The sequence below is a fragment of the Lithobates pipiens genome, unplaced genomic scaffold, assembly GCF_037356315.1.
Source record: "Lithobates pipiens isolate NorthernLeopardFrog02 unplaced genomic scaffold, aLitPip1_a1.2 Scaffold_16, whole genome shotgun sequence".
In the NCBI taxonomy this organism is placed as follows: Eukaryota; Metazoa; Chordata; class Amphibia; order Anura; family Ranidae; genus Lithobates; species Lithobates pipiens.
Window position 1 is genome coordinate 545,538,531 of NW_027507748.1, and position 26,916 is coordinate 545,565,446.

Sequence of the window (26,916 nt, forward strand, 5' to 3'; positions counted from 1 at the left end):
TGAATTATCTCATTAAACTTGTTCCACAACTTTGTAGCCATATGTTGTCCTAAGCATATTTTAGCAGTGATTATTGTCATTGGAAAGCTGATCTTGAAAGTTCTACAAGTTGGAGTCTTGCAGGTGCACAGTGCACACAGCTGCGCATATCTTGTATTCGAGAAAATGTATTTTTGTGTCTGATTTCCTTGTCCTTGGAGTGAAATGCAATCAGCTGCTCATAGCTGTGTACAGTAAATGTTTAAAGAGAAATCTATGCAGGAATGCCACCAATACCGGACGTTCCAGAGCTCTACATGGAACATCTGTTTAGTATTTATAGACTTTGAAATTTAATTGCAAAAGAGACATTTTTAGAATCTGTACCTACATACAACCTCTCCTTCCTTCCTTCCTTCCTTCCTTCCTTCCTTCCTTCCTTCCTTCCTTCCTTCCTTCCTTCCTTCCTTCCTTCCTTCCTTCCTTCTCTTCCTTCTCTTCCTTCCTTCCTCCCTTCTCTTCCTTCTCTTCCTTCCTTCCTTCCTTCCTTCCTCCCTCCCTTCTCTTCCTTCTCTTCCTTCCTTCCTCCCTTCTCTTCCTTCCTTCCTTCCTTCCTTCCTCCCTTCTCTTCCTTCCTCCCTTCTCTTCCTTCCTTCCTTCCTTCCTCCCTTCTCTTCCTCCCTTCTCTTCCCCCTTCTCTTCCTCCCTTCTCTTCCCCCTTCTCTTCCTTCCTTCCCCCCCCCTCCTCTTCCTTCCTTCCTCCCCCCTCCTCTTCCTTCCTTCCTCCCCCCTCCTCTTCCTTCCTTCCTCCCCCCTCCTCTTCCTTCCTTCCTCCCCCCTCCTCTTCCTTCCTTCCTCCCCCCTCCTCTTCCTTCCTTCCTCCCCCCTCCTCTTCCTTCCTTCCTCCCCCCTCCTCTTCCTTCCTTCCTCCCCCCTCCTCTTCCTTCCTTCCTCCCCCCTCCTCTTCCTTCCTTCCCTTCCACTCCCCCCCCCCCCCCTTTAGCAGCCACGTATTGGGTGCTAGTGTTCCAGTGAAAGCCAATATGAGCTACATTTGCCTTGTGCAGCAGACCCAATTCCTTGTTCATATTGGGGACTGTGTATTTTGTGTGTGTGTGTTTAAATTATGCTTTGCACATGATGATCTTTTATGTTTTTAATTGTCCAAGGATTAGGAAGGAATCGCTGTCAAAAACAGATCTAACATAACGCATGTAATCCAAGTGTTGGGGATTTGTTTTTTGGTGATTGTGTTTTTTTTTTTTTTTTTTTTTTTTTGTTTTTTTTTCTCCTCATCTCTGACCCTAAGAACCATTGTGCAGGTGACTCAACCAGCAAAAACCTGTTTGTACTGGATAATGTAGTGACCAGTTTACTGGACACTCTTGGCTGTAACCAATCCAAGGGAGACCTGCAACAAGTAGAATGAATGCTTATGTCAGAATAAAAATGTGGCACTATCAAGCAAAAAAAAAAAAAAAAAATATATATATATATATATATATATATATATATATATATATATATATATATAACATGTGCAGAGTAAAATATTTCGTTTCGGAATTTTGTTTTCGTCCGAAAACTTAATTTATTTAGTTACTCCCAAAAATCGTTTTTATTTATTTCGTTTTCGTTCAAAAATTGCATTCGTCCGAAAATCCACATGAATTACGTTCGAATCTGTCTTGGAAGGCTTATGGTGTCTGTCAATGTATAAAGAAGATTTGACGGAGCTAACTATATAGCATACTTTAGAACCCTATTAAAGTCTATGGGACTCCAACGTTCAAAATCTAAAGTGCTAATTTTAAAGGCTAATTTGCAAGTTACTGTCCTAAAAAGTGTTTGGGGACCCGGGTCCTGCCCCAGGGGACATGGATCAATGCAAAAAAAAGTTTTAAAAACGGCCGTTTTTTCGGGAGCAGTGATTTTAATAATGATTAAAGTGAAACAATAAAAGTGTAATATTCCTTTAAATTTCGTAGGGGGGGGGGGTTGTCTATAGTATGCCTGTGAAGGGGCGCATGTTTCCCGTGCTTAGAATTGTCCCTGCACAAAGTGTCATTTATGCAGGAAAAAAAGTCCTTTAAAATCACTCGCGGCTATTATGAATTGTCGGCTCCGTAATACAGAGAACACTCATTGAAAGTCATTGATAAAAAAATAAATAAAAAAAAAAGCGTGGGGGTCCCCCAAATTCAATTACCAGGCCCTTCAGGTCTGGTATGGATATTAAGGGGAACCCCGCGTCAAATTTAAGAAAAAATTGACGTGGGGTTCCCCCTAAAAATCCATACCAGACCCTTTATCCGAGCACGCAACCTGGCAGGCCGCAGGAAAAGAGGGGGGGACGAGAGAGCGCCCCCCCCCTCCCTCCTGAACCGTACCAGGCCACATGCCCTCAACATTGGGAGGATGCTTTGGGGGTCTGTGACCCCTCAAAGCACCTTGTCCCCATGTTGATGAGGACAAGGGCCTCATCCCCACAACCCTGGCCGGTGGTTGTGGAGGTCTGCGGGCGGGGGGCTTATCAGAATCTGGAAGCCCCCTTTAACAAGGGGACCCCCAGATCCCGGCCCCCCCCCCCCTGTTTGAAATGGTAAGGGGGTACAAAAGTACCCCTACCATTTCACAAAGAAAGTGTAAAAAATGGTTAAATAAAACAAAAACACTTTTGAAAAATTCCTTTATTAAAAATAAAAAAATAAAAAAAAGATTCCAGCGGCGGTAATCCACTCTTGCTATCCAGCGACGGACGGTCATCTCTCCAGCGATGTCTCATCTCATCCAGCGCAGCGATCCATCCTTCTTCTGTCTCCTCCACGGAGACACTGCAGGCATTCCGGCGGCTGACGTTTCTTGTATACAGAGGGCGGGGCCACCCGTCACCTGACCCCGCCCCCCTCTGACGCAAGGGGAAACCCGGGGTTCCCTGTGACGTAGGGGTGACCCGCACCCCTCTGATGTAACACAGGCAGGTTTCCGTTACATCAGAGGGGGGGCGGGGTCACCCATACGTCACGGGGAACCCCGGGTTTCCCCTTGCGTCAGAGGGGGGCGGGGTCAGGTGACGGGTGGCCCCGCCCTCCGTATATAAGAAACGTCAGCCGCCGGAATGCCTGTAGTGTCTCCGTGGAGGAGACAGAAGGATGCTGCGCTGCGCTGGATGAGATGAGACATCGCTGGAGAGATGACCGTCCGTCGCTGGATAGCAAGAGTGGATTACCGCCGCTGGAATCTTTTTTTTTTTTTTTTTAATAAAGGAATTTTTCAAAAGTGTGTTTGTTTTATTTAACCATTTTTTACACTTTCTTTGTGAAATGGTAGGGGTACTTTTGTACCCCCTTACCATTTCAAACAGGGGGGGGGGCCGGTATCTGGGGGTCCCCTTTTAAAGGGGGCTTCCAGATTCTGATAAGCCCCCCGCCCGCAGACCTCCACAACCACCGGCCAGGGTTGTGGGGATGAGGCCCTTGTCCTCATCAACATGGGGACAAGGTGCTTTGAGGGGTCACAGACCCCCAAAGCATCCTCCCAATGTTGAGGGCATGTGGCCTGGTACGGTTCAGGAGGGAGGGGGGGCCGCTCTCTCGTCCCCCCCCTCTTTTCCTGCGGCCTGCCAGGTTGCGTGCTCGGATAAAGGGTCTGGTATGGATTTTTAGGGGGAACCCCATGTCAATTTTTTTTTTTAATTTGACGCGGGGTTCCCCTTAATATCCATACCAGACCTGAAGGGTCTGGTTATGGATATTTAGGGGGAACCCCACGTCAAATTTTTTCTTAAATTTGAGGCAGGGTTCCCCTTAATATCCATACCAGACCTGAAGGGCCTGGTAATTGAATTTGGGGGACCCCCACGCTTTTTTTTAATTTATTTATTTATTTATTTTTTTATCAATGACTTTCAATGAGTGTTCTCTGTATTACGGAGCCGACAATTCATTATAGCCGCGAGTGATTTTAAAGGACTTTTTTTCCTGCATAAATGACACTTTGTGCAGGGACAATTCTAAGCACGGGAAACATGCGCCCCTTCACAGGCATACTATAGACAACCCCCCCCCTACGAAATTTAAAGGAATATTACACTTTTATTGTTTCACTTTAATCATTATTAAAATCACTGCTCCCGAAAAAACGGCCGTTTTTAAAACTTTTTTTTGCATTGATACATGTCCCCTGGGGCAGGACCCAATCTCCTATTCTATATCGAACTGTTGTAACAACGAAAACGAACGAAAATAAAGCATTTATTTATGTCGGATTTTCGTTTTTCGGATGTTGTGCTTTCGTTATCGTTTGTGAAAACGAAAATAGCTGAAATTCGGACGAAAATGCGTTCGGACGAAAACGAATGCACATGTCTTATATATATATATATATATATATATATATATATATATATATATATATATATATATATATATATATATATATATAATTTTTTTTTTTTTTTAATGTGTTATATTACAAAGCTTTTCATCTATATCCAACTTGCATTGGATTAGACTTTGGCATCAGCAATTGTTAAGGATGGGTGACTATTGGGATTCAGTTATTCAATATAGTTTTTGTCTTGTAAATTGGTGATATACGATCAAATGGTAACGTTTTTAATAAAAAAAATGTTGATCTGGCCATCCACATTGACTCATATTTTTATCTCATAGTTGTAGAAATAGACCCTTGTCTTATTATGGAACTCTGGCCAACTGAGATATGGGAAGCTGTTGGAAAGGTTTCCCCAGATGTAAAGAAGTGCAAACTGAAATAGATTTATGTAGGTTGGGGAAAGGCCTAGAAAACCCTTGTGTCCTTTTAGCAGATTTTTCCCTCAGTTCTCAGTGATCAAAAAACTGTTGTCACTGTAAAAGTAAGTGAGAGGAAACCTAACCGTCCCAGATAGCCATAAAAAAACAGGATCCAGGGTCCTGCCAGTCCTTCTGCTTCACTATTTGAAAGCTGACCACACTAAGCAGGAGAACTTGTGGTCTCATCTCTAGCTGTACTGGAAACTCCACCTGCTCTCCTCCGGCGTTCAGACTTGTCCTGACATGCCTCCCCCCCCCCCCCCCCCCCCTGCACAGCCATTCTCTAAGATTGTCAGTGTGCTGCAGCTTCTCCTCCCCCAGCTCTCTAAAATCTATCCCCACTATATCCAATACTAAAATGCTGGACTTGCACTTTAATGCCCTGGAGACAATTGTTAATGAGACCGTAAGCGAGGGGAAATGCCGACCTTTTCCACTGTAACAGCTAATCAAGGAAGATAGTTCAGTAGGGACAACTGTCCCTGTGACAGCTATTAAAGGTTAGAATTATCCTTATTGTGGGGAGAGTTACTGTGTCAGGGTCAAGTGCCTATGATGGAGACACAAACGGCAATAAAAGCTTTACAGGGAATCATTTCTCTTTTTTTTCATTGACGGACACAGTGCTCCATTTTTCAGAACCATAGGGTTATACCGCCTCCTACAGGAGTAGGACACTAGGCAGAAAAAAGACTTGGCTATGCCTATGGGCAGTCCTAGGTGGTATACACCCCCCCCCCCCCCCCCCGCTATAGACCTTTCAGTTTTTTTTATACCTAGTCAGGAGTAAGAACCTAGTTCCCTGCTGGGATTTCTAGTCCTGGCAATTTTTTTTTTTTCTTCCTGTAGTTTTCTCCGGTGAGATCTACAATCAACTGCTAGGCTGGGCGATGGACTGGACAGTAAGATCCAGTGGTCTCCCCAATCTGGCCAGCAAGCGCATGCAGACCGCAGCTAAGTGCTAGGTAGGCCGCGACATAGCCCCACTGGTCGGGGGCTGGCCCTGCGTTAAACATCTCGGAAGGTCACATACGACTGGGTCTCAGCCTGAGTCGCAGCATTCCTCATGGCCGACAGCCCCCCACATCGAAACTTTAGGTTGCAGCCTACTATTCCATGGCCTTTTCAGCCTGCTAAGCCTCGTGGCTGCCCCCTACCAGAGGGGCAGCACTGTGGGGGCTCTGAGGGTGATCTTCTTTTTGGGGGTCCTTTAGGCGCTCCCTGGGGGGGTCTCGGCCTGTGCCCCCTGATGCCTTGTGTGGGCGGGATCTGTCGGTGCACCCTGTGTGGGGCCTGGGTTGGCTTCCCCTGTGCGGATGCTCGGGCAGCGGGGGTATCAGTTGGAGACCCCTTCCTGAGTTTTTTGTAGTGGCACTTAGGCAGTCTTCCTTTCACAGCAGTTTTTTTTATTCCCTCGGGGTCCACTGAACAAGGGTTTAAAACCTATTTAAAACCTCCGTGGGACGTTCCGAAAGGACTTGGTCTGGCAAGCTGAGAGTGGGATTCTCTAGACTCACGGACAGGGCCAGCTTGAAGGTGCACCCTCACCTGTTTCTCGCGTGATGTCTTGATTTTGCCCAGTTACAAGATAAATTTCCGACCTTGTTGCCCAAAAAGCGTTTTTTACTTCCAATGTGCGTCTGTCGCCGGACCATTTTCAGTTCTTCATGGGGCTGTGCAAGCCCTGTTGCTTCAGATTGTGATTGCCCCGGATCCCGTGTCGGGAACAATTTCAGGGGTTTTATTCAAACCTGTTCACAGTCCAAAAGATGGAGAGTAGGGTACGTCCAGTTCTGGACCTCAAGGCCCTGACCTGCTTTGTGTGGGTACAGAAGTTTAGGATCGAGTCTGTCCACATGGCAGTGGCACCCCTTCATCATGGGGACTTTCTGGCTTCTATCGGCATCACAAATGCTTACTTATGCATTCCACTATGTGCCTGACCCCAGCACTTCCCCCGTTTTTGAATCCGGACTACCGAGCAATTTCCTGGAACTTCGAGCGATCAGACTATGTCAGCACAGATCAGCTTCGAGGGCTCCTGGTACGAATCCAGTCGAACAATTCAACTGCAGTGGCTTATGTCAATCACCAAGGTGGACCAATTAGGGTGTTGGCAGTTGCCAGTATCCTCTGGAAGGCAGAACTTATCGTTACGGCCCTCCCCAATGTATGCATTCCAGGAGTAGAATACTGACAGGCGGATGCTTGTCATCTAGTGTTGCACCATGGGGTGAGCCTTTCACCGGGCCATATTTCATCGGATATGTTTCCAATGGGACACTCCTGAGGTAGATCTGTTTTGCATCCTGGCTCAACAGAATGGTACCAAGGTTTCTGGCAAGGTCACAGAATCCTCTGGTGGGCACCTCAATTGCTCTGGGGGCCCATGGGGTTGGGAACGTTTGCTCTACGACTTTCCACCTCTCCAGCTTCTGCTGTGGCTTTTGCGCAGGATAAAGGCCGTGGGGTTTCTGGCCATTCTATTGGTTACGGATGGGTCCTGCCGGTCTGGGTACGCCGACCGGGTGCGCCTGGTCACCGACGTTCCTTGATGACTGCCTCTCGGGGAGGATCTACTGTCCCAAGGGCCATTCTTCCATCCTTCTTTTAGAGTTGCTGGTTTTGATGGCCTGGCTGTGATGAGCCAGGTGCTGCCATTCCAACACTGCTGATGGCTAGGGAGTCTACCTCCTAGGAGGATCTACCTCCCAGATGTGGAAAGTGCATATATCCTGGTGTGAGTCCCCGGGCATTCACCCTCATTCTTTCTTGGTGGCTCCGATTCCGACCTCCTTTCAAGGGGTGTTGAGAAGGAATGGGCCTCCAGTACCATCGAGGGCCAGGTGTCAACCTGGGTGGTCTTCAGCGTCTCCTGGTCTCGCACTCTGTCTGTTTCCACTGGTGTGGTCTCTTCTACCACTGTGGGATCTGAACTGATTTTTGTTCTAGAGAAACCTCTTTCAAAATATTCGGGAGATTCCCCTGCTCATGGCCTTGGAAGGTGGCCTCTTGGTGGCTACCGCCTCTGCTCGCGGGGTGTTGGAAATGGTGGCGTTATCTTGTTGTACACCTTACCCAGTGTTAAATAAGGTTAAGTTGGTCCTTTGCCCTTGTCCACAGTTTCTTCCTCCGATTTTCCCTTTTGAATAAGGACATTGTGTTGCCTTCCTTGTGTCCCTGGTTAACGTAGCCTAAGGAATTTGCTTTATCTGCCCTGGATGTGGTTTGGGTGATTCAAGTGTATTTGGCAGCCACTGAGTTTTTTTTTGAGGTCAGTCTGGGATCACGGGTGGGCCAAGAAAGGTGCTGTCTGCTTCTCCTGTGACCATTCTGGATGGATCAGATGATGACTCTGGCCCATTCTGTCAGGGATCAGGTTCCCCTTTTTCGTGTTAGGCCGCGTACACACGGGCGGACTGTATGGCCTACTTAGTCCGTCGAAACACATTTCAGCGGACAGTCCGCTCGTGTGTGGGCTTCAGCGGACTTTTTCAGCGTGCAGTCTGGCGTATTAAGTATTTCGGATTTTTCGAAATTCTGTCCGTCATACTTTGGTTTCAGCGGACAATCCGCTCGTCAGTAGGCTAGTTCGACGGACTAAGAATGGCGCATGCTCAGAAAGGATTTACACGACGGAAGGTTGCATTGCTGTGTATTGGACTTCCTATTTCTAGTCCTGTCGTACGTGCTGTACACGTCATCGCGCAAGCTTTCGACGGACTGTTTGTGCATCCGTGTGTGGTCAAGTCCGTTCATTCGAAAGTATAACGGACTGTCCGTCGGATTGTATGACGGACTAAGTAGGCCATACAGTCCGCCCGTGTGTACGCGGCCTTACGGTGCTTTTTTGAGCCTTCTGTCATCAGACGTCTGTTGCGCAAGTCTGCAAGGTGGCCACTTAGTCGTCGGTGTACACTTTCACAACGTTCAACAAAGTGGGTGTGTTGGCATCTGCGCATACCTCTTTTGACCACAAGGGGTATTCAGGTTGGGCTCCAGTTTGTTCTGTGTTGAGCTACTGATTGGTTCTTGTGTTGGCCTTGGGATTGCTCTTTGTCCCACCCCTCATGTTTGGCACTGCTTTGGAACATCCCTATGGTTCTGAATAATGGAGTGCTGTCTGTCAATGAACGAGAAAATTGGATTTTTGACTTGCCTTAAAACCCACCCCTCTAAGGAGTTTTAATACTTCTGACACTGCTTATTACTAGACTGAAGCCCTATAGCATAGAGGGGGATGTATACCACCTAGGGCTGCCCATTTTTATTTTTTTTTCCCCATAGGAAACCATGTTAAATGGACTTGGTGCAAATCTGTAAAACACTAAAAATGTATAGGTGTGAATCAGGCCTTAGGGGGTAGGCCAGTTAAACTTCACTCACTGTATCCCATCTGTCTTATTGTGTCTCTCAAAATGAGCAGGATGCAAGCCTCTGTGGTGTGCAGTACTGCATTTGGCCTCTGTTTTCACCAGTGGTGGTCTGTATTCACCTGGTAGCCAGTAACACACCTGAGGCGCAACTCTGTAAGAATGAGAAAAGGAGGCACAACAGCAGACGGCAGTATTGTCAGTCTGGGGGGAGGATGGTGTTTGAATGTATTGACAGATTTAGATAAACTAACAAATTAAAGCAAAACTCCAGCTCACACTTTATAATCAGTTACAGCAAACCTTTTTTTGTTTTTCCTTATTGGATAAAGATTTTGCATGAATACATTAAAAGCTGATCATTTTAATCAGCCCTGACAGCGTTGGGTGGTTTGTCTCATCCATGTAAACGGATACATTCAGCTGGCGAGTTTGTTCTGTGAAAAACAGACTTGCTGGCTGGATCACCAGATAAAAATAGAAGCAAGAGCCTAAAAAAGAAAACGAATGCAGCCATCACATCTCGGAATTGGTAAGCTGCAATATAATTATTGCTTTTGGGTTTAATACTGCCTTAAATTATTCTTTTTATTTTTTTTTCTTTATATTCTCTTTTGATGGAAAAATGTATTTTAATAATCATTAAAATAACTTGTATGGCTTTGTAACAGCTATGATGTATTTTTTCAGTCAGTTGAATGGTAGCCCTCCACTGAGAAATTAAACTGAAACGCATACTACTTTACTAAGCAATACACAAATCCAATTTATATACACCTTTGTTTTCTCAACCCTAAAAAGATTTTCATTAAAGGGGACCTGTTACGAGAGGAAGATGATGGCTGCCGCCGTCGGCATTCTTCTTTTGTTAACTGACTAGAATCCTTTGTGTTACTGACCATTAGTACAAGTTTGCAAATTGGGAAAGTCAGGAAATTCAATAGTTCCTGGTAACAGAAATCTATTATTGAAGGGGGGGCGTGTCGGCATAATATCTAGGCATCCATTTTTCTAGGCAGTTCTACAATGGCAGCTTCCTTTTCTCATGACAGGTTTACTTTATGCTGATTACATTTATTTTTGCCATGCCTTTCTGTGTATGCATAATGTAGTTGAGAACTACTTTAGAACTGGAAATGTCAGTTTTGCTCTATCCTTGACATTTTAAACAAGTGACAGTCACCAGTGACAGCGAAAAAAAAATTGCCCTGCAGCAGTTTAGCTAGTTGGAATGGTCTTTTGGTAACAGTTCTATGCATTCATAAACATGGATGTCTACATTACACATATGTTCAGCCCTTTTTTCATTTATTTTAGTAATAAGATCTTTAAACCTGTAAACTACAGAGAATAGCGTACAGCTACCTGGCACCCTGCTGTATTTATTTACCTGTATTCTATTCCAACCATTGTTGTATATTTGTTATACCATCAAGGAGGAACTGTGTGCCTGTTGGCACTCGCTTGTAGTGGACTTAAGTCAAAATTTCTTTTATTTATAGACCGGGTGATTTTATTTATTTTTTCATTATTTTTTTTTTTGCGTTTTTACCTCATTGAGCACTGTAAGAGTTGGTCACAAGTATGTAGGCATTGAAGCCATAACTTCTGGTCTTTATACTTGTTCTGGGTCATTGACTAGGAAGAAATTTAAAATTGGAAGGCCTACATAACAGCCAAGCAAATGGCTGTCTCTGTCAATAAATTAATAAAGCTGCTGGCAGGTATAAAGTACATATAGCACCAGCAATTTTCCGTGCCACCTTTTAAGGGTGGGCAGCTGTTAGTGAGGCAACCCCTCGTTGTACTGGACAAAAGGAGAATGTACTAAGGGATGCTACCCAAAGGTTTTAAAATTCTCCTGTTCAGAATTGCTCAGCATTCCTAGTATAGAGAGGGGACTGGGTCCATGAATTTGGCTGCCACATGCAGCACTTTAGGGCTAAGTGAGCTCTGCACGTTTGCTCAGCTCATCTGAACACTTTCTCCTAGCAGGAGAAAGTTGCTTAAGCCCTGCTTCACACATATATATACGATCTGAATGTATTTTCAAGCGCACAGATTCTCATGACAAGCTAGATATTACGTTTTCTTATCGAGGTGGTTTCCACTGTTGCAATTCTCAGGCATAGTGTTTTTAAGAGATTCCAAAAAGTGTCCTGTGCGAGTTTGGAGAAGTGCGTTCCAGACTCGCAAGTGATGGAGTATAGTGGCAATGCGGTGGTCAGTGTTCACATAGGATTGCGATAGACAGGTGTTTTTGCTTTGAAGTCAATGGAAGGCACTTTTGCATTAAGTCGGTGGAAGACAACTTTTTTGCATTGAAGTTAATGGAAATGCAGAAGCTGAAATTGCTCTGATACTGCAATGCTATTCATACAAACGCATGCATAAATCATGCTATTTCAGCATGCATGTGTGAAGCCAGGGTAAGAAAAAAAAAGGTAAAGGCCGTGTATTGCACACGCATTTATGCACATTGGTGCATTTTGTTGGAAAGAATATTTTATTCTGGCCATTAGAATACATCAACATTTTTGCTCGTTCCGCATGTTTTTTTTTTTTTTTTTTTTTTTTTTGCTTATTGCCCAAAAGCTGCTCCCCTGAATGTGCTGGTGATGGGTTTTTTTTCTCCCTGTAAACGCTCCTCTTCTATTATGCCTGTAAACGCCTATGTGTGCATGAACATAAATGCTAGCATAGGGCTGAATTTACAGACAGAATAAAGACTGTAAAAGCAGGGTTTAAGCCGAGTGTACATGAGCCCTTAAGGCCCCTTTCACATGGGACGGATCAGTAATGATCCGCTTGCTCAGCGGGGATCGCTCCGTTGTCCCCGCTGAGCCGGTGGATAACAGGGCGGTCCCAGCCCTGTCAGCTCCCCATTCTCCTCTATGGGGGATCGGATGAGCACGGACCGTCTGTCCGTGTTCATCCGATCCGCTCTGCAGACTGATAGAAAAATAGGATTTTCCTCCGTCTGTAGAATCGGACAATTGCGGAGGCGGACGATAGCGGGTGTCTGTGGATGTTCATCCGCAGACACCCGCTATCCCATAGGAATGCATGTATGTCCGTATTTCAACCCTAAACGGATGGATGAAATAGACATAATGTCCGCATGTGTGAAAGGGGCCTTTACGCTCATTTGATCCCTCTGTGTCTAGGCCTAATTATCTATACCCAACTACAGGTCACCACTCTGTGCAAATGCATGCGAAAATCTGTGGACAGCCATGGATCATGTCAGTCTGTCATTATTTTGTATAGGCTTCTTGACCACAGCTGTTTGCATTCACCAGCGATTCCAACAGGAGTCCACTGTCTGGCATTATTGCAAGTGTGAACGAACAAGAAAATGGGTTGTCCAAAAAGAGGTCTCTGTATTTACAAGCGTAGGTCTCTGATTCACACATCATACAAAGTTTAATATTAGTCCAGTGGTAATTTACAATTCCATACAAGTTTCAGCCTTAAAAAAAAATAATGTAGCCATCAGGTCTTGAGCCAAATTATGCTGAAACACCTGAGCTCCAATTTAAGTGCACCCTTCCCCAGATTCCGTCTCTCTTGTTCCTTGCCACCTTGAGGTGTTCCTACGTCTCCTCCCATTGCATTTTTCATCATGTAAAACTGAAGAATTCGGCGCAGCCAAATCCCTTTGGCAGGACTTTGGGACAAATAGCGAACCTATCAGGATCTAAAGCTGGCCAGCCGGGACCAGCTGAATTTCAATCAGTATGTGGCTGTCTCCTCTCAAACTTGAGCACTGACTGAATGAAAAAATACTGTGTGGCCAGCTAAACAACTATAGTCCCAAATAGAGGTAGGGTGAACCTGAGCAATAAAAGTTAGTTTTGGGTGAAATTATCCCTTGGTGGTTGGCTTGGTGTTGCACATTCCCCAATAGCAGAGGGACATGAACAGTACAATGGACCATTATCATTGCTTGATCTGATCTAAAACAGGATTTGGTTCCTGTAGTCGTTTTGTAGCCACTGCTGAAGAAGTAAAGTCTTCTGTTGTTCTCTTTGCATGTTTTGTTAATACTTGAAGAAAAAAAGAAAATACTTGGAAAAAAAAATCAGCTTTGTTGCTGGCTTTTGAACAAAAAAACACATAGCCCAAAGTTTTGCTTGATGTTAGTGGAATGTTCATTTTGTTTTTTCTGAAGTACATGCAAGACGTCTTATGACAAGCCGCATATAGTGCTTGATCTGACCAAGTGGTTTCACTGCTGCCACTGACTTTTCAGAGCAGCTTCCCTGTGAAGGATGAATAGTGCACTATGTCTTTGGAAGGAAATTTTAGAGTTAAAGGGATAGAGGGCTGTCCAATTTTTCGGGTCGTGCAATATTATAGCCACGCATGCAGCAGATTCTACACTATCCAGACTTGGGAGGTGGAGCTGCCTGCTATGAACACAGCAAGCTTTATTAAAGTAGCCAAGTAAGAGGAATGAGGTCCTGCATATATGAGGATATCACACGTATACTGAGAAGATCATGGGTTGGTGCATATTCCCAATTTTGATATTTTAATTGTATTGAATAGATGTTGTTCTAAGAAAGGTGTTACATTTGTGTGTAATTGCTCTGCTTTCTTTTTCTCGCAGATCCAATCGGCTTTGTCTTTGACGTACAATCTAATACTGTGATGGCTCAAGGAGGCTCCTATGAGAATATGAAGGAAAAGGTAGGTGTCCTGGGGGGGATTGGTCTAGTGCAGCGTTTCTCAAACCCATCCTAAGGATTCACCGACTATTCTTTTGTGGCTTTGCACTTGAGTAACTGAATCCCTTTGGTTGAGACACTAATTGCTACAAGAATTATATATGTGAAGTTATCTAAAAAACATGCCATGGCTGAAGACCATGTTGAAGCGTTATTGAAGTAGTGTGCACCTACACTGAGAATACTGAACTTTCACTTCTGCACACAATTAGGTTGTACATAACAGACTTGGCCCTCTTTATCTCTGAATCTATTGATCCTTTTGTTGTAGTTTTCGCTGAAACCAACCACTGCTTGTAAGTTTATAAACTATTATGTGAAATAACATTAATTATTTGTAATATTTGCATAACATATAAAATCTGTAAATAAACATTAATACTGGATGCTTTCACTCTTCATTGTAGGCAGTTGGTGATGGTCTGTCTGAGAAAGCCCAGCCCTAGCTCATCTGCTCTGGCAAAAATCTAGACGGCACTATGTCAACTCGGAGAGGGTGGGGGTTTGCCCCTCTTATGTGACCTGGAGCTTCAGTCTCCAGGTTACCTGGTGACTACAAAAGGGTAAATTTGGAATATTTATATTCAATATTTCATATTTATCTAGATAAAATATTAGATTTTTTTTATAACCAACCCTGATATTTTATTAATACCCGATGGCTTCCTTCACCCTACCAGCTTATCATTCTGCACTTAAACATCTCTTTGGTGTCACCTCACATAATTTCATCCATTCAGCTCCTTTTTCTGTAATTTACATAAAGAATTCAAAAGAGACCAGTAAGATGTCTGGAATTTATGTGATGGCATCTTGCTACTGGAGAGAACATAACATATGATGATGCTGGGTCATAAAAGGGATAGTGGAGGCACATAGTGATAGTTTGTTTAAAAAGATAATTATTCACCACTTTACTATCCGCTTTTGGTTTTCTTTTTTTTTTTCCCCTATGGTACATCTTGTATAAACTGTTTGCCTCCTTTACATGGACGGTTACTTGTGGCTGTTTGAATCCTGCAGCAAGATTCTGTGTATTCTTGCTGCTGGGATGACCAAATGCTGTTCGCATGTAGCTGCACTCAGAGAGAATATCTGTGGCTTGGGAAAGATATCGGAGTTTGAAGACCAATGTTCTGAAAGCTTACACTACACGCTCCTCTCAAAACCAGCGTTTACAGGTTGACCTGAGAGAACTATATGGACTGCCAGTCCTGGACACCTTCTGAGTTGCTTGGCTGTGATTATGAATAAGTGTCTTCAGCCCTTTTTCTAAAGGCTGGCCATACATGATTTTTTTATTTTCATTTTTTTTCATTCAACCAGAGTGTATGAAAAAAAGTGACATGATTGGGGGAATCCTCCCTGTTGAGCTATTGTATTCTGACAGTGGGGGAACTTCCATCCACATTGCTGGCACTGATTGAGAAAGAAAAATGTGCTAAGGCGGTTGTACAGAAGTTGATTGGTATATCCACTTCTGTACAACCTCCCTGCCCATACATGGATCGAAATGGGTTAAACCAGCCAAATTTCCATTCATGTATTGCCAGCTTAACCACTTAACAACCGCCCATTGCCGATTAACGGCATCAGGGCGGTTGTTTAACTCTAAGAGGCCGTTAATTAACGGCCTCCTAGAATTCTGCTCTCGCGCGCCCCCCTGGGGCGCGCACACGAGAGCATCCGTGACCGCTGGGTCCAGTGGACCCGGCGCATCACGAATCACGGTAAACGGCCGCTCATCGCGGCCGTTTACCACGTGATCGCTCCGTCAAATGACGGAGTGATCACTTGTAAACAAGCCGGCGTCATGTTATGACGCCGGTTCCTCCCTCCCCCTCTCTGTACCGATCGGTACAGCGGAGGGGGAAGAGATCGGTGTCAGCAGCGATGTGGGCTGCATCTGCAGTGCCCACATCGCTGCTCACCGAAAATTAACCCCTCAAATCCCTGCAAATACTCTGCATTACTCTGCAATTCCCTACAAATACTCTGCATTACTCTGCAATTCCCTGCAAATACTCTGCATTACTCTGCAATTCCCTGCAAATACTCTGCATTACTCTGCAATTCCCTGCAAATACTCTGCATTACTCTGCAATTCCCTGCAAATACTCTGCATTACTCTGCAATTCCCTGCAAATACTCTGCATTACTCTGCAATTCCCTGCAAATACTCTGCAATGCCCTGCAACACTCTGCATTGCCCTGCAACACTCTGCATTGCCCTGCAACACTCTGCATTGCCCTGCAACACTCTGCATTGCCCTGCAACACTCTGCATTGCCCTGCAACACTCTGCATTGCCCTGCAACACTCTGCAATGCCCTGCAACACTCTGCAATGCCCTGCAACACTCCGCAATGCCCTGCAACACTCCGCAATGCCCTGCAACACTCCGCAATGCCCTGCAACACTCCGCAATGCCCTGCAACACTCCGCAATGCCCTGCAACACTCCGCAATGCCCTGCAACACTCTGCAATGCCCTGCAACACTCTGCAATGCCCTGCAACACTCTGCAATGCCCTGCAACACTCTGCAATGCCCTGCAACACTCTGCAATGCCCTGCAACACTCTGCAATGCCCTGCAACACTCTGCAATGCCCTGCAACACTCTGCAATGCCCTGCAACACTCTGCAATGCCCTGCAACACTCTGCAATGCCCTGCAACACTCTGCAATGCCCTGCAACACTCTGCAATGCCCTGCAACACTCCGCAATGCCCTGCAACACTCCGCAATGCCCTGCAACACTCCGCAATGCCCTGCAACACTCCGCAACGCTCTGCAATACCCTGCAACACTCTGCAACACCCGCCAATACCCTGCAACACTCTGCAATGCTCTGCAACCCCCGCCGATACCCTGCAACACTCTGCAATGCTCTGCAACCCCCGCCGATACCCTGCAACACTCTGCAATGCTCTGCAACACCCGCCAATACCCTGCAACACTCTGCAATGCTCTGCAACACCCGCCAATACCCTGCAATGCTCTGCAACGCAGTACTCTGCAACACCATGCTCTGAGATACCCAGCCATAGTCGGTGATACCCTGCAATACCCAGCCATAGACATCTCCCGCCGCCCTCCGGTGCTTCTACCGAATCGCTAATACGATCAAAGCCAGAATCTTTTTTTTTTTCAGGCTTCCCAGCTTAGAGGTGAGATGTGGGTCTTATTGACCCCACATCTCACTGTAAAGAGGACCTGTCATGCCATATTCCTATTACAAGGGATGTTTACATTCCTTGTAATAGGAATAAAAGTGATCAAAAAAATTATTTTTGGGGAAAAAAATGTCAAACTAAAATAAATAAAGTAAAATGAACAATAAAAAAAAAATGTTTTTTTTAAAGCGCCCCTGTCCCCATGTGCTCGCATGCAGAAGCGAACGCATGCGTAAGTCCCGCCCACATATGAAAACGGTGTTCAAACCACACATGTGAGGTATCGCTGCGAACGTTAGAGCGAGAGAAATAATTCTAGCCCTAGACCTCCTCTGTAACTCAAAACATATAACCAGTAAAAAAAATGTAAATCGTCGCCTATGGGGATTTTTAAGTAGCGACGTTTGCCGCCATTCCACGAGCGTGTGCAATTTTGAAGAGTGACATATTGGGTATCTATTTACTCAGCGTAACTTCATCTTTCACATTATGCAAAAATTGGGCTAACTTTACTGTGTGTTTTTTTTTTTTAAGCACAAAACAGTTTTTTTTCCAAAAAAAAGCATTCGAAAAATTACTGCGCAAATACCGTGCGAGATAAAAAGTTGCAAAGACCACCATTGTATTCTCCAGGGTGTTTGCTAAAAAAACATATATAATGTTTTGGAGTTCTATGTAATTTTCTAGCAAATAAATGATGATTTTTACATGTAGGAGAGAAATGTCAGAATTGTCCTGGGTGCTCCAGAACGCCTGATGGCGCTCCCTGCATGTTGGGCCTCTGTATGTGGCCACGCTGTGTAAAAGTCTCACACATGTGGTATCACCATACTCGGGAGTAATAGCAGAATGTGTTTTGGGGTGTAATTTGTGGTATGCATATGCTGTGTGTGAGAAATAACCTGATAATATGACAATTTTGTGAAAAAAAAAAAAAAAGTAAAAAGAATCTTGATTTTGCAAAGAATTGTGGGAAAAAATGACAACTTCAAAAAACTCATCATGCCTCTTACTAAATACATTGGAATGTCTTCTTTCCAAAAAGGGGTCATTTGGGGGGTATTTGTACTTTTCTGGCATGTTAGGGTCTCAAGAATTGAAATAGGCCGTCAGTCCTTCAGGTGTGATCAATTTTCAGATATTGGCACCATAGCTTGTGGACTCTATAACTTTCACAAAGACCAAATAATATCCACCAATTTGTACTTATTTTTACCAAAGATATGTAGTAGTATAAATTTTGGCCAAAATTTATGAAGAAAAAATTTCTAATCTGCTAAATTTTCTAACAGAAACAAAGAAAAATTCGTTTTTTTACAGAATTTTCGGTATTTTTTCTTTTATAGCACAAAAAAAAAAAAACCCAGCGGTGATTAAATACCACCAAAAGAAAGCTCTATTTGTGTGAAAAAAAGGACAAAAATTTCATATAGGTCCAGTGTTGCATGACTGAGTAATTGTCATTCAAAATGCGAGAGCACCGAAAGCTGAAAATTGGTCTGGTTATTAAGGGTGTTTAAGTGCCCAGTGGTCAAGTGGTTAAAAAACGAACTTACTATAGGTGGTTGACCAGTGATCAGGCATTTCTAAAATGTTTGTGTGTATAGCACGCTCCACTATATCTAAATGTTTCACTCCTTTCATAAGTTGCAATTACATTTGCCCTAAACCGTTTTCAATGTTACATGGAAAAAAAGTACAGATCATCAAGGAGCTTTTGATTATGTAACCCAACAGATACCTTCTGATGTCTGATTTTATTCAAAACCGAAGAAATATGTTTGTTTCCCAAGCTTCTCCTCTGGTGGTTTGAGTTAATGGTACCCCTGCTGCACAGAAATCCCAAGCAGCATTGTCAGCCCTGCCCAGTTATGTTCTGTTGGACACACCCAGCCTCACCAACTACCCCTTTATACAAAGATATACATGTAGACAATATTAAGAGCTTTACCAAAAAAAATTGAGTAATGAATAGTGAGATTGAATTGTAAATGGTTATGCATAGTAATTTTGTATATGTTGAAATAAAAAGATACATTATTTTACTGCAGCATATGTAATGTTTTTGAATGATCCTTTTTATTTTACATTATTTAAATTATTTTATTTCAGATCAATGCAGTCCGTGCAATTGTTCCAAACAAGAGTAACAATGAGATCATACTGGTACTACAGCACTTTGATAACTGTGTGGACAGGACAGTGCAGGCATTCATGGAAGGTTAGTTCCAGAACATATTCCCATAGGTAGCATGTGGCTATCTGGATTGTCACCACAAAAACAAGTCCTGTTTTAAAGATGCCTTAAAGTGATTTTTTTTTGTTTAAATAAACATGTTCTCCAACTCAACTGACCCCCCTCGATGTTATACCGCTTCCTCAACTCAATCTTTCTAAAACTGAGGGTGTTATATTTCCTCCTCCTAATTTTACTCTTTTTCCAAACCTGATTTATTACAGCAATGGAATTGTATTTCTGTCCATCTGGTGTTTGTGCTTTTGTGTTGCACAATAGTAAAGCAAAGTAAATTGTAAAATTGTTACATTCTGGCATGCCAGGAATGCTAGCTGTCACATTTGCTTGTGCCTGAAACCAAACTGTCAAACCATCCAATGGCTGGTGTCATAACTGATCATATGCAAAGCATCATGGCAGTTGGAGATCAAACGGAGGCTAAGATGGCAACTTCCATGTCTGAAAATGATGGGAGGGTTTACATGCACTTTAAAATACAGCATGCCTAAATTTTTCCTCAATGCAATAGTTAAGTGTGAGCTATCCCAAAAAGTTGAAATGGCGGTTCTATGGTATATGGTGTAAGAGTTAAAAAAAAAAAAAAAAAAAAAAAAAAGTAAAATGTTTGCCTGTCCACATCATTGTGCATAGTTTGTTCCTTTTTTTTTGTGCTGCAAATGTAATACCCAAATGGTATTATCCTCCTAAGATAAATACCCTTTTCTCCCTTTTTACCCTAGGAAATGCTGTTGAGGTCTTAAAGGAGTGGACTGTGCTTGGCAAGAAAAAGGTAAACTGCATTGTCGCATTGTTGTATTGAAATGAGAGCTGAATTTAGAATTGATAAAGGAATCTGTGGTGCCATATCGATTTAAAGTATTTCCTGCTCTACTTTTGGCGATTTTGAGTGTGACTTGCATAGACACCTGTGCACAAAGTCACACAGCTGTGTTTAAAGTCGCACTGACATGTGGCTTTGAAATACTACAATTTCAGATTAAGTCACATGATTTCAAAGCCGCATTCAATGTGAACGAGGACTAAAGGCCCATTTACACAGCAACAGACTGCTGTCACACATTAAACCGCAGCAGTTTAGTGTCTGGCAACTGTCCATTCCGACTGCAGTGAGCCAGTGTTAGGGACCAGTGTGATGCGCATTTCGGTGCAGCCTGCAGCTCCCTTTTTTTTCTCGTAGAACCTTTATTTGAAGAGCACAAAATGCATGTCGTCTGCATTGCATTGCAGCTTAATGCAAGGCACCTTTGAGGTGCATTTCAATGTGATTAGGACACTTGAAGTTTATTTACTAAAGCTAGAGAGCAAAAAAAAAAAACAGGCTCACTTCTGCATAGAAACAAATCCGCTTCTAACCTCAGCTTGTTCCATTAAGCTTTAGCATTAAAACCTGGAAGCTGATTGGCTTCTTTGCAGAAGTGAGCCTGATTTTGCAGTCTCCAGCTCTAGTAAACAAACCCCATTGTGTCCTAGCGATGACCTGTGTTCTTCCAGCACAGTAAAACGCAGTTCACCGCACTATTTGTGAACAGGGCCTAATGCTTGTCTTTTCTATGCTAGGTCTTTTAAATAACCTTAGCAGCACAAGCTTGTACGCGGCTTTGGGTATTTGCACTGCCTTTTTACAAATGGACTCTGCAGTAATTCAGTAGTTTTAATATTTTGAAGGATATTGCAGTCTGAATTGTACCACATTCCTTTAAAAAAATTACTTTAGTGTAGATGCACGTTTTGAAGGACCACTTTGTTGTCGAACAAAGTGATACCTTTTGATTTTAATATGATCTAAAGCTGGCTACTCACTACTATGCAATTTGTGTACAACTTTCTTTTTAGATTTATCAAAACCATATAATATGAGATCAAACCTAAACACTTTCAAATTGTATGCAATCAGGCAGACCCTGGCACTATATAGTTGAAGGTAAATGTGAAATTGAACCAAAATTGTATAATGTGTATCCAGCTTAAGATGTCTAAAATATAGATGTTTCTAAAAAGAAAAGATTTGCCTCCTTAGACCTTTTTTATTCATACGTTTTCTCCTGTCTATATAGAACAAAAGAACGTTGAAATGTTTTTATAGGGTACATTTTATTCACACTGGTTTAAGATGGCGAATATGTTCCTTGTTGTTCTATTAGAACAAGAAGAAGAAGCCTAAGGCAAAAACAGAAGCCGCACCTCCTAGCAATACGCCAGATGCTGGGAAATCCGCACCTACAGAAGGGGAACAAAGTACTGCATCCTCAGATAAAGGTGGACTGAATGGCTATCATGTCAATGGCACCACTAATGACACAGAGTCAGTGGATTCCCTCAGTGAGGGCTTAGATACTCTTTCTTTAGATGCTAGAGAATTGGAGGACTCTGAACCTACTACACCTGATGTATCTGACCACCCAGGTGAGAAAAGCAAACTGTTCTCCTGTTGCCTTTTGTGCAAGTCAAAGATCTCCTGTAGAAAATGTTGTGAAACATAAAGTGTTACTGAACCCATTATCAGTAAAATCAGTCTGTATATGCAGTAAAGCATGCTTTTACTCACTGTGGAACCTAAGGGGTTTATCCTCTGCATTATGCAAAAAAGCTATTTGATCTGGTCTCTGACCCTCCCCTTCCACAGTCCCCAAACCATCTCCTGATATAACGCAGCCTTGGGGGCACTCTGCACCTGCTCGGTTTGGTGTGTGTGTGTGTTTGTTTTTTTTCTTTTTTTTTTTTCTTTCCTCTTGGGAGGGTGCATGTGATCTGCACAGGGCCAATCGGCACTGTGCAGACAAAGTCAGGGATCATGCTGCCTCATAGGACAGTCAGAGGAGAATGAAAACTCCTATAAGCTTTATAGCGGCTGTAAACATGATTCATAAAATTTGAGCTGGGCACATATATCTGCAGAGTTTTCTTATCTCTCCTAAGCACTATGTCCAGTAGCTGTCTCCTGCTCCTTTAGTCTGTTATTAGCCCGATCATTTCTGACAAGGCCTCCAGACAGGAGCCTGAAGTGTGTGTCAGGGAGGGAGATATAAATAGATTAGCACAAAGCTGGACGAGTCACAGGCAAGCTCTGTATGTGTGGGGTGGGGGTGTGTGCCTTTCCTCCAATCAGCTGTCTCAGTGTCTTACCGTGTATAGCAAGAATCCACAACCACAGTTGAATTAGGAAGGGAAAATGCTAACGGGATGTGCACTTTCTAAACCCTATATAAAGATGAAGACAGCAGATGTACATGTATGATTTGTTTCATCTCTGTGTATAGTCTGAGGCTGTTCACTTCACTGGGTATATGGTGGGTTTACATTCACTTTAACCAGTGCTCGACCGGACAGATAGAAGCCCCAATACTTCTATATACTGCTGTTGAGAAGGTATTTCGCACTTTATATTTACTAAAACTATTTCGTGTTCTGTGTACTGTGGACCAGATTTAGTGAATGCAGAGTCCTGGATTTAGTAACACTCCAAAGCATATGGCCTTTTTCCTTCTTTCTCCTTGTGAAGGTGGGCTTGCTGAGATGGTATGTAAATATTGCATTGTCCTTTGGAGGATGGAGAGCGTCTACAGCTTCTCTGTGGAGAGCTTAATCAGAAATAGATTTGGACAATCTTACAGGGAATAGCCAGGCTATAGACAGTAAAGCATGTACATATTACTAATAGGCAGTAAATGAGCTTTAAAAGATATGTTCACACCCCATTGTGACAGCGAGAGGGGGTTCTTCTCCCCACACCCGATATCGCGATTTGAAAACAGCTTGGCTGTGCAGGGCTTCATCTACACACACACGTCATTTTTTTCCCAGTTCTGTGAATGAACTACTAGTACAGTCTGCCTTTGCAACTTCTAGTCCTTGATGAACTACGAGAGTGCTGATGAACACTCGTTAGTTCTTTTAATTCTTCCTGCTTCCCAGTAACTGTCTGCCTGTATAGGAAGTACGAGCAGACCACTTTACTGAGAGTCTGCATGTGCAATGCTCTGCAGGCTCCTAAGAAGAAAAAAAACAAATGCACATTTCTTTACCTGCAAAAAATTGCATTTATTTTTGAGTGAAATTATTCTTTTAAAACAAGCCCTTTCTGACCCCATTAGCTAAAAAGGCAGTGTTGAAAATTGTTCACAGCAGATGCACTGTCATTGTTTAATTTGGCTTTATTAGCAGCTCAGCTCACTTCACCCAAATCCGACCTTTCAGAGCATCTGCTCTGTTTATGTTGTAAGTCTGCCAAAAAAACTGCTGGGAGAGCAGAGTGAGCTGAGCTGCCAAGGGTTCTACTGTGAACTGGGAGCATGAATTGTTCCACAATGGCTGTAGACACAGAGGTCAATGAGGACTTGTTTTAGAGCCCAATTACTGCTTGTTAAGGATATGTAGATACTTGAATATCTGTAGCTTACAGGTTTCTCTTTAATTACCTTGATCGATGGTCAGTAGTCTAATTGCCTTGGGAAAAGCATGCAAATCGGGAATTCTGACTTTTATGTCTGCACACTCTTTTTAGCCAATGGAACAGGCCGTGTGTTAAATCAGAAGATTGCTAATAAAGAATGGTGCGTTTTGCATGATGGAAATATTTTTCATTCATTAACTTTTTACCTTGCCTCATTGTCTGCAGTACATTATAATATTATAATATCTCAATATAATATATCTAAAGAATGTTTTGTTTTCTTTCTAAAGGGACCACATTCCAAAATGGCCGCCCAGACTTAGAGCTGAAGTTGACAGCTTCCCACCTGCCTCAAAATTCCCATCATAAAAGCGTACCAACTGACCACAGGCATTCTAATAAAGTCCGCTCTGGAAGTGTTTCAAGTTCTCATTCATTTTCTTCATCTGTCACAGATGATTCCTACCTATCCACAGGGTCTAAAAAGCTTGGTAAGATTTTAGAATGTATAAATTGTCATATCTTTGAGCAATATAATTTATTCTATGGGTCACATAACTTTTTATCTTAATCGGACACTACAGGACATGGGCTCGATATTCATAGATCCCGGGTTATAGGTTGATCCTTTCAGGGGATTGAACACTGGCAAAGTTGTTGCGTACACCCCCCCCCCCCCCCCCCACAAAAGCCTTTTCGCAGTTGATTCTCTCATGTCTCACAATGTTCTTTTGGGTATTAAGAGACTAGCAAAGTAAAAAAAAAAAAAAAGTAGGGGTGTGCCGAAACAGATACCGAAAATGAAAAATACACTAGGCTGAAAATGACCGATACAGAAACATATTTAAAAAATATATATATATTTTTATACAGGAGATGATCAGAGACTGGGCACATGGCACAGGAGATGGTCAGAGACTGAGGACATGGTACAGGAGATAAATGCAGCCTCACCAGTGCCCGTCAGATGCAGCCAGCCTGTGCCCCTAGTAGTGCAGCCAGTGAAGAGAAGCAAGAGGAGAGCCGCCTCCGCCTCCTGGTTGATTGGAGCGCTGGGAACATCACAGCTTTAATTTCAATAGCTGTGTGTTCCCCACCGCGTGCCATCACATACAGCCCCTCCTCTTTGTCCGGGCACTTTTATAGACAGATCACCCGTCCAATCCTTTCTTACTATGAAATGTAGCTGGAGATTGTTAATTACAAAATTGGCTGAACGGAATCTCAAATGATTTAACAGTTCCCAGAAGTTGTTAATGGTAACCTTAATGTTTCATACTTACGCATACCTGTTCTACTGAAATCCCCAATCACAATCGGCCCAAAAATATTTTGGGTATGCTGTTCAAAGCTGTTCTTTCTGTAAGACCAGTGTTTCTCAAGACATTTGTATTTTTCAGGTGCCAACATTGAGAAATCTGTTAAGGACTTACAGCGATGCTCCGTGTCCTTGGCACGTTATCGCATAGTAGTAAAGGAAGAAATGGACAGCTCTATCAAGAAAATGAAGCAGGTTTTTCATGAACTGCAGAGCTGGTAAGCTTTTGCTGATTTTATATCTAGTGGCATTTTCTTCCTTGTATCACAAGACTGTGGCAACCCTTGACATCAGAATGATTGTATTTTATATACGTAGTTTTGTATATTAATTCTTTCTTCTCATTGGCCTGATAAAGGGCATTGGCTTTTTATTTATACCGGGGTGTCAACTCGCTTTCATTGCAGGACGCATCAGCATTATGGTTGCCCTCGAAGGGTCGGTTTTATTTGTAAGACTAGATGCCCAGACCACCACAACCCCACATCAAATGTCCCCCACCCTCCCTTTCATTACAGTGCACCCCCCTTACTATGTGCTGCTGGAGGCGGCGCTGGGAAGTAGAATGTGCAGGATCTGAAGTAGGACCAGAGGAGGAGTTTTGTCCTCTCTGCTGCTGAGACAGGGTGGGAGAGGAAATGAGGGGGGTGACGCAGCTGCAGGAGAGGTGTGAGGGTCACATAAAATCACCTTTTAGGGCCAGATTCGGCCCGCAGGCCTTGAGTTTGACACATGTATTACACAGTGATTTACAGAGTACCTAGGGATGTTACATTTTTTTCTGGTATACTTGGCACACCTATATGCAGTGTTGCAACAGCTCTGGGTGGTTGCCATTTATCTACCAATAGGTTTTTGGATTGGTATGAAGAAACTAGTGAAATTAGAGGAAACTTTCACAAACACAGGAAAAAACTGAAAAACCTCCCTGCAGATAGTGCCTCTGATGTAATATAAACCTTGGACCTGAAAAGCTGTAACAACTTGCTTCTACAGCAAATTGTGTTGAATTCATTCCTTATACATATCTATTGTTAAGTGAAATGCCCTAAATCACGCCATGGTGTAAAATGGTTAATACAGAGCATGTGCTCAATTCATTTCTAATGAAGTGTATCGTCCTCTATCCACTATCTTTGCAGATTTTGTCCTGATAATTTTTCTTCCTTGTATAGAAATATTATAAGAATATCATTATTTTTCCCTTGTATAGTAATAGTATTGATAAATATTATCAGAATAACCTCTTCATGGATAGCAGTTGATACTTCTGCTATTAGTGAGTGGTTCTTTTTTTTATGAGCATGTTTTCAGTTTATGGTGTACTGCAATTCTCCTGTAAGTTCACTTGTGTAACTCAAAGCTGCCTGTCCTGCTGTCAGTGATGCGTATCCCTCTGTTTCGTTTCATACCATGAACTGTCAGGGAGCGTGGCCTTGGGCTGTTTCGTTTCTTCAGCACCTTTATATCACACACTTGCCACGCCAGTCCTTCATTGTGCAAGGGAGTATTTTTATGACCCATGATAACCCTGCCTCACTGACAAACATGCTCAGCTGAACATAATCCTGTGACAAACCCAGCTCTGTCCTGTCATTTATAGCTGCTGTGCTAATACCTATTTTACTTTTTAAAATATTTCATTCTCCGTCAATACCCCCCATATGTTTCAGATCAGTGCCTCAAAGTATGCACATGATAGCCAGGCAGATATCCTTTTGAGGAGAAATTGGCGATGGCCTCCTCTCTGATCTTTTGGTACTTTTAACTATTTCACATTCTTCTTTTTTTATTTTTTCCCCATTCTATATAGAAAATTCTGACCCTGCACAGCTAGATAAGATTAAAGCCCAGTTGAACATTTATACTCTAGTAC

At 43.1% G+C, this 26,916-nt stretch overlaps 1 protein-coding gene across 5 annotated transcripts in view; it reads left to right on the forward strand.

Annotated features, from left to right (window-relative positions):
• The window catches only part of SPATS2 (spermatogenesis associated serine rich 2), a 161,552-nt gene that overhangs the window by 107,404 nt on the left and 27,232 nt on the right, over positions 1-26,916 (forward strand). For 4 of the 5 annotated variants that reach the window (XM_077483352.1, XM_077483350.1, XM_077483351.1 and 1 more), the window contains 6 exons: positions 13,782-13,861; positions 19,188-19,296; positions 20,052-20,101; positions 21,474-21,735; positions 24,013-24,213; positions 25,123-25,258. In XM_077483352.1, coding sequence (XP_077339478.1) covers positions 13,782-13,861; positions 19,188-19,296; positions 20,052-20,101; positions 21,474-21,735; positions 24,013-24,213; positions 25,123-25,258 — 838 coding nt within the window. Of the gene's footprint in view, positions 1-13,613; positions 13,676-13,781; positions 13,862-19,187; positions 19,297-20,051; positions 20,102-21,473; positions 21,736-24,012; positions 24,214-25,122; positions 25,259-26,916 lie in introns of those variants that run through there. The other variant, XM_077483354.1, reaches the window with a different exon arrangement.